The sequence below is a fragment of the Bidens hawaiensis genome, unplaced genomic scaffold (genome assembly GCF_021521415.1).
Source record: "Bidens hawaiensis isolate Kalapana, Puna unplaced genomic scaffold, B.hawaiensis_p1.1 tig00039472_1, whole genome shotgun sequence".
NCBI classification, from domain to species: domain Eukaryota; kingdom Viridiplantae; phylum Streptophyta; class Magnoliopsida; order Asterales; family Asteraceae; genus Bidens; species Bidens hawaiensis.
Genome location: NW_027496935.1, coordinates 61,263 through 68,522, shown reverse-complemented (window position 1 = coordinate 68,522; position 7,260 = coordinate 61,263). Strand labels below are relative to the sequence as shown.

The 7,260-nt window shown below is 34.1% G+C and overlaps 1 protein-coding gene and 1 long non-coding RNA gene across 2 annotated transcripts; one reads left to right on the top strand and one right to left on the bottom strand.

Annotated features, from left to right (window-relative positions):
• Positions 1 to 364: 364 nt before the first annotated feature.
• Positions 365 to 7,024, bottom strand: LOC143591225 (transcription factor bHLH30-like). Its single transcript, XM_077071496.1, has 2 exons — positions 6,334 to 7,024; positions 365 to 1,123 (listed from the first exon to the last, which is right to left on the bottom strand). The coding sequence occupies exons 1-2, from the start codon at positions 6,829 to 6,831 to the stop codon at positions 653 to 655; spliced, it is 969 nt and encodes a 322-aa protein (XP_076927611.1). The 5' UTR covers positions 6,832 to 7,024; the 3' UTR covers positions 365 to 652.
• Positions 2,281 to 2,641, top strand: LOC143591226 (uncharacterized). The gene is made up of 3 exons (XR_013145618.1): positions 2,281 to 2,338; positions 2,420 to 2,491; positions 2,575 to 2,641. It is a non-coding gene; the product is annotated as an uncharacterized LOC143591226 (long non-coding RNA).
• Positions 7,025 to 7,260: the final 236 nt, after the last annotated feature.

The following is a 7,260-nucleotide window of genomic DNA, read 5'->3' as shown; positions in this document are numbered from 1 at the left end:
TGTATTTACGGTTTTTTTTGTTTCGTATATGTTAAAGAATGTGGTTTTTTGTTTCAAATATTTTATGAATTATGTATTAGTTAAGACTTTTATGCTTTTTTTTTTGAAAATTATTGTTTCATTACACAATTAGTTATCGTGTCTTATCGTGTCGTGTCCGACATGTTATGACAACCCTAACATTAAAACAGTTGAAAATATTAACAAAATTAATTAACGTTTTTGTGAAAAACAAGTTAAAATACACAAAAATGAAAGATTCAAAATCAACTGAATTAAGAACACCCAAATGGAGAAACTAGTTATGACTAAATACATGTTCCTCTAAACATGATAAGAAACAAACAAAATATGGTGTTTCCTTCCAAAAGCTATGTTAGGCTTCTCTCATGAGAAATACACAAGGACACCACCACTATTACTTGTTCTTGTTCATACACACAATTTCCACAACATACTAAGCATACCAATTACAAAAAAAAGTAAAAAATACTTAAGAAACAAACCACCCCACACATAATACTAGTAGAAAACTGGGTATTTGCGACTGCATTTTCGATAACAAACCCAAACTCAAACAAAAGATAATACAGGAAAAAACTGATATATAGTAATTAACCAAGTTAGTGACTTTCATCAACTTGGCAAATGGTTAAAGAGATCTATGATGCTCAAGGATGTTGATATTGTTTGTTCTTTGTCTCTTTACATTCCCAGAAGTAGAGTCGTCGCCGTTTGTATTCTCCATAACTTTTTTAAGGGCTTCTTCAATAGTGCTTATCGAGTAATTCGCCATTGGCTGATCACCGTTTCCGTTTAAATGATCTTCTGCGGTGATAAACAAAACATTCTTCACACGTCCACCAAGAGTTGTGATCTCAGCCTTTAGGGTTCTTAATTTAAGGGCTTTTAAAGTCTTGATGAGGTCCGGCAAGAGATTTGATCGGTCCTCACAGCATAACGAGGCTCTGATTACTAGTTTACCATCATTGTCGGACGTGTGATCCACTGTTAGTTCATTGATCTCGGTCGGGACAGGACTTTGTTCAGCGATTATTGAAGTTTGTCGCTTTAGCTCCTTCACATGTTGTATAACTTCAGCTAGCAATGAAGCCTTGTCCGTCTAAAAGTATAAACTAATTGTTATAATGCAGCTAATATAACCCTTTTTGAATGCATAAGAAGTTAAATGAAATGTGTAAATACCTCTACAATGCAGTTTAGATATGGTCTTAATACTTTACCATAGTTAAAATAATTATAAGACTAAGAAACAAGATGCATAACTGAAACCCTAAAGTTTGATATAATATCTTTGGGTTAATTAAAGTTTTTGTCGCTATAATTGGCCACATTTTCGGTCCTAATTCGTTTTGTTGGCAGATATGAAAATGGAGAACACTGGTACTTTTTGCTATGTGTAGTGAAGAGGCTACAAAATGGGATTATTTGTGCCATGTGACGCTCGTTCAACAAATGATGGATTTTTGTTTTAGAGGTGTAATGGTGTTGTAGCCAATATATATGTATGTATGTATATATATATATATATCACACACATATATAATAATAATAATAATAATAATAATAATAATAATAAACAAACACACACATCCGGCGACAAATACTAGTCGCCCCATCCCATTCACTACTACAAAAATGATCAAAAGGTGCGATGCCAAAAAACCGAAAGGTGCGGTTTTATATATCAACCGCATCAAATTGCAAACCCTAACTCAATAACTGTCTGTAGACAGCCTAAATCCATCTCCAACCGGCAGCCACACCAGACCAGCCCCTAATTGCAAACCCTAACACTGAAATCAGCCCGTAATCGGACCACCCACGACCAAGCGTTGACTGAAATCAGTACTTTACATCGTGAAATTAACAAACACAGTAAGTCACAACTTCAATTCTTTTTTTTAATTGTTAAGGCAGTAGGGAAACAGAACCAAGATAATCTTGTGTTTCAAAGGTGTGTTTGTTGGACTAGATTAAGCCAAGGTTTCCATGGATGGTATTGTTGATTCATATAAATATCTTAATGTAACAAATTAAACGAAGTGAAGTTGAAAAGGTTGAGCATTTAGTTCATCAGATAGTTCAATAAAGCAGTAAGGGTATATTTTTGGTTATGTTAATACATATTCTAGTATATTACTGTAATAACTAGTATAATATCTTTTTTGTTAGTTTGTAGCTTGTGAACCAACGTGCACCGAGCAAGTCACATACTTTGAGAGTGGACTTGTGTCGCCCGTTAGAGTTTTACAGTGCCTTGCCACAAACACACGATGATGACACCGTGAACACTTCAAATCTACGTACACAAAACGTCGATCCATTTACTCCAATATTTTTTATTTTTAACTTAGATTGATTTGTTCATATTATAACAATTTGTTTGTTATTTTAGGCCGATGAAGTGAATCGTGCCTTACCACAGCTTCATGATGAGAACATCGCGAGTAGTTCACTTTATCAAATGGTAGCCGACGCATTGACTCTTATAGTTTTTTGTTAATTTAGTTTGATTTTGTTAATGTTATAACAATTTGTTTGTTAATTTAGGTTGATAGTGCAACCAACAAAAAGATGGATGGAATGCGGTTATATGTTGATTAACCATATATGGGAGTTTGAAAAAGTAATTTGCATATATTTCAAGTTCAAATTTCAATTTATTTATTTATTTGTATACATTTAGATAGTTTGTTTATGTGTTTTTAGTTATGGAATGCACCAGAGTCTACTTCTTATGAGGAAATTGAGAAAATGGTTGTAGACTTGATGCAATGTTGGACAAAGAATGTGTTTGATGTATGAGGGCTGGACTATTGAGGCGTGCGTCTCAAGGTTAGCCTGGATTCTACCATTTTAAATCTAACAGGCCTTACCTAAACGATAACTTGCAGTTTGACTAAAATTGTCAAAGATAGTGACTAAAATACCCAACCTGCTAATTTTCAACTAATGTTGACATGTACCAAATCTGCCTAGATTATGACCCATTAACAAAATTATTTTGAAATGATCTTGTGTGCTGCAACTTGTAGTTTGACTTGTGAGAAGTCAAACCGTCAAATATATATTATTTGTTCAATTTGCAGTATCATATAAAGCTTGTGACCTAGCCCTGCTTGCGGTGCGCACATATGATGTATATATGTGTGAACCCTCGGGTGGGCAAAAGTGAAATTGCACTAATTTTGACGTTATTTTACTAATCTCGTGAAAATAACGTTAAAAGTGACGGACGGTTAATCAGGCATCATGTAGTGGCGTTGATAGCTGAAAGATAAGGGTACATGCACCGATCAGCCGGTGTCCCGATGATTGAGTGCTATGTGCCTTATGTCTAAGGCTTGATGCAAAACTACTATCGAGCCGGGGGTCTCACCGGAAGCAGCCTCTCTATCCCTATGGGGTAGAGGTAAGGCTGCCTACATCTTACCCTCCTCAGACCCTACCATAGCTTTGCTATTGGTGGGATATACTGAGTACGATGATGATGATGATGATGATATAAAGCCTGTGACCCAAAATTGCCTAATACCATATATACCCTTGATAAGTAAACGACCAACCTGTTTGAAAATAAACTATAATTTGTCGCTGACACGTTTAACTCATTTATGTATATTTGTTTATGGTCGTGAACCGTTTGTTTATTTTGTTAACGTATGGAAATAAACGAATACGAACACATTCAATTTCTTATTGAACGCACTTGCATATATTTTTTAAGCTTCATTATATTAATGTAGCATTATGTTTTGTTAGATGATTTTATGATTTTGGTTGCGAGCATGAAGACGTCGGTTCGGGTGGCAAGAATGAAGACGTCGGTTCGAGTTGTAAGAATGAAGATGTAGGTTTTAAAAGTTTGTGTATTACTTTTGTTTTTAAACATATGTATATTTGTGGTACAATGAAACTTTGTATATTATTCTTTTTGGGCTTTATTGAAATTTATGATGGATTTATAGTTTTCTGGAAATTTTTATTAGGTTATATAAAATATTATTTGTTTTTTGAAAATCAAAAAAGAAAATCATAAGAAGCTAAAGATGCGGTCAACAAAACAGCATCTTTTGGATACAAGCAGGTTCAAATACAAGAGGTTCATATTAGCAGGTTCATATTTAATTGATTTGGTATAAGCAGAAGATGTGGTTCACAAATAAGTGAGTAGAAGGTGCGGTTTACAGGAGGTGCGGTTCAATTTAAGTAAAAGGCGCGATGGTATTTAGTGCGGGCCTTGGACCACACCTTTTGGCAAAAAACACCGCATCTTTAGGGCTCTTATGTACTAGTGATTGTCGCCCTTTTATTGCCGCCGGGCGCAGTGTTCACATCGAAAATCGCCCCCATCGCCTACAAGTTCTCGCCCACTACAGATTGCCTAAGAAAAAAAGAAAGAAAAAGACTAATGATCTAACCTCAATAGTTTAGTCATGCAAATATTCAACTGGATAAGTTCAAATAGAACTACATAGTTTATTTTGGTTGATAAAGACAGATAGAACAACATGTGTCGATCTTATAAGAACACATGTTACAAGCATGAAACATACAAACTACAATAGGATACACAAGGGCCAGGGCCCTTCTTACTTTTGTAACTGTGGTATATATCACACATTTGACTTAAGCAGTGCATGCAGAAACTCCCTTCTAACTGAAAAGTCTTATGAGAGAGTAACACTTTAGATGAACTGAAAGTACACAAAAAGAATCACACATAAGACCCAAAGAATCGGTCACAAAGCTAGTCACTTGGTTACATGATGAACAACAAGATTCTTCCTTCAACTAACCTAAATTAACTGCATTTATTAATAGAATATATATATTATTTTGGTAATTTCAGGCTTCAAGTGATCGGTGGACTTGGGGGGACAAATAATAATGATGAGCCCGCAATAGTTGGTTATATATCCTAATTGCAATATATATAAAACTAGCAATGTTTTGGTTAACAAGTTAGAGTTAGTTCATTTAAACTAATCATGATTAGACCTTATAAAACATTGAATAGAAACCGAGTTGAGGTTTATCAAGACAGACACGAGTAATGAGTAATATGGGTTTCTGAGTTATATTTCATGTATACTATACCGAGAGTTATTTTGTGAGTGTTTGGTGAGTTATATCATTAATTCGCTCTTGATTGATATTAGTTAGGTTTATCGTAATGATCTCTATCATAATTTGGGTGTGTGATTTGATGAAGTTTGCTTGATTATTTTCTTCATTGTATTTTACAGTTAACTAAAAGTATATAATATATATCACCGGGTGCATTATTCTTTATACGATATTATATGTAAAGTTTTATTTTTCTTCTCTTTACCTCATATCATTTGTGACCAAATTTTGGTTGGATATATAGGTTTTATTCACCACAGTCCTACTTGTATGAAGACTTTCTTGTACATATACGATTATATATACTCATATGATAACATAAATTGCATTATCTTATGTATCAATACTCAATCTAGCAAGGTGTTGATGAATGTTGAATGATTAGCATTATGTTTAAAGAAAACAAAACTTCATAGAGACATATATATATATATATATATATATATAGTTAAGAATTTCAAAGCAGTAGAAGCTAGCAAGTAGCAAGTAATCATGAATAAGCATATAATGATGGAATTTTAAAGCATGAGCTAGCATGAGTATAAACACATATTCAGTGTGTATATACAATTGTGTCAAGAGTCTATTAGTCTGAGACAAGAATGCTTAATTTGTCTGGTGTTAGTAAAAAAAGTTGTGGCTTATTTTCATAACTTCTAGGACTTCAAAAACACCAGCAAAACAATTTTCTAGCAAGCTTTATAGCTGCTCAATGGTTTCTCTTTATCTTACCAACTTGCCCACATATTCTCTCACCACATTCTCAAAAAATCATGAATAATTTCCAATAACAAAAGCTTAAATCTTTCTTACAACTCAAATGGTTCTTGAAAGATCATAATTATGAGGGTTCAATGATTTGGTCAAGTTCATATAATTCTTTGGCGTCAACCATATACACACAGTCTCACATCTAATCCTACATGGTCTCAAGCAGCCGTCTGAATAAAGGACGGCTATTTTGACAAAAAATTTTCAATAGTTTAATCGTCTAATAGTCAGAACGGCCATCTAATTAGCTATAGCATGACGCTATACTTTTCACTTATGTTAAGGAAAGATTTAATCGTCTTATAGTCAAAACGGCCATCCAGATAGCTATAGCATGACGCTATACTTTTCATTTATGTTAAGGAAAGATGAATGTAATAAACAAATAATGAATACATAATATCTTACCTTAGTGGTGTTGGGAAGCAAGCTTCGAAGCTTTGCAAGATGATTATTAATCCGCTCCCTACGTCGTCGTTCGGCTTCGCTATGGCTTTTCGAAGCTGCTAAAGCTTTAGCATCCATGATCTCTTGTGCAGTCATCTTACTTGTGTCAGTTTGAAGACCAAAAGGACTTGATCCGGGGTACACAACATGCCCTAGTGTCTCGGATATGAATCTTAGATTATGATGATGATCAGCCTGTGATGAACTTCGGTTAAACATACCACCATAAAATGATACCGGTGGTTGTGGTGGTGGTGGAGGAGGGAAGATAAATGGATCATGGTCTTGGGTCGGGTATTGAAGAACCGGGTTGATGGTGTTATGATGCAATACTTGAGGTAGGGTACTCCATGATGATGTTGGTTGTTGATGATGATGCATAAGTGGAGAGATTTCTGATGATGATGATGGTTGGAACATTAACCTAGTATTGGTATATGAATAATCATTAATACCCATCTTTTGTTGTTGGATATCTTGAAGGATTGATTGGTTTTCTTAAAACCTTTGAATGTTTTGATGATGAGTATGATGAACTTCTTTTAATACCTCCTCTTCTTCTCTTTTAGAGCACATAATATGATAACCTCTCTATGAGCATGTAAATACAACCATACATGTACATGAATAGATCCAATTCTAAGTTACCAAATAATCATAATTTGAGAAGAGGAGCATATATATATATACAAATAAAAGCCCTTAAAAACATGAGCTTTGATTCAATTCTTTCTATAAGTTAAACCAAGAAAACATGGTAAATAAAGATTAGTAAAATAACTTTTTAGATGCAAGAATAACTGGATCTTATTATGTTAAGTGTTCTCTCTATCTAAAAATGTGATCTTGATGAGTTTCTCTCTCTAGAAATGGTAGGTTTTGGTTTGT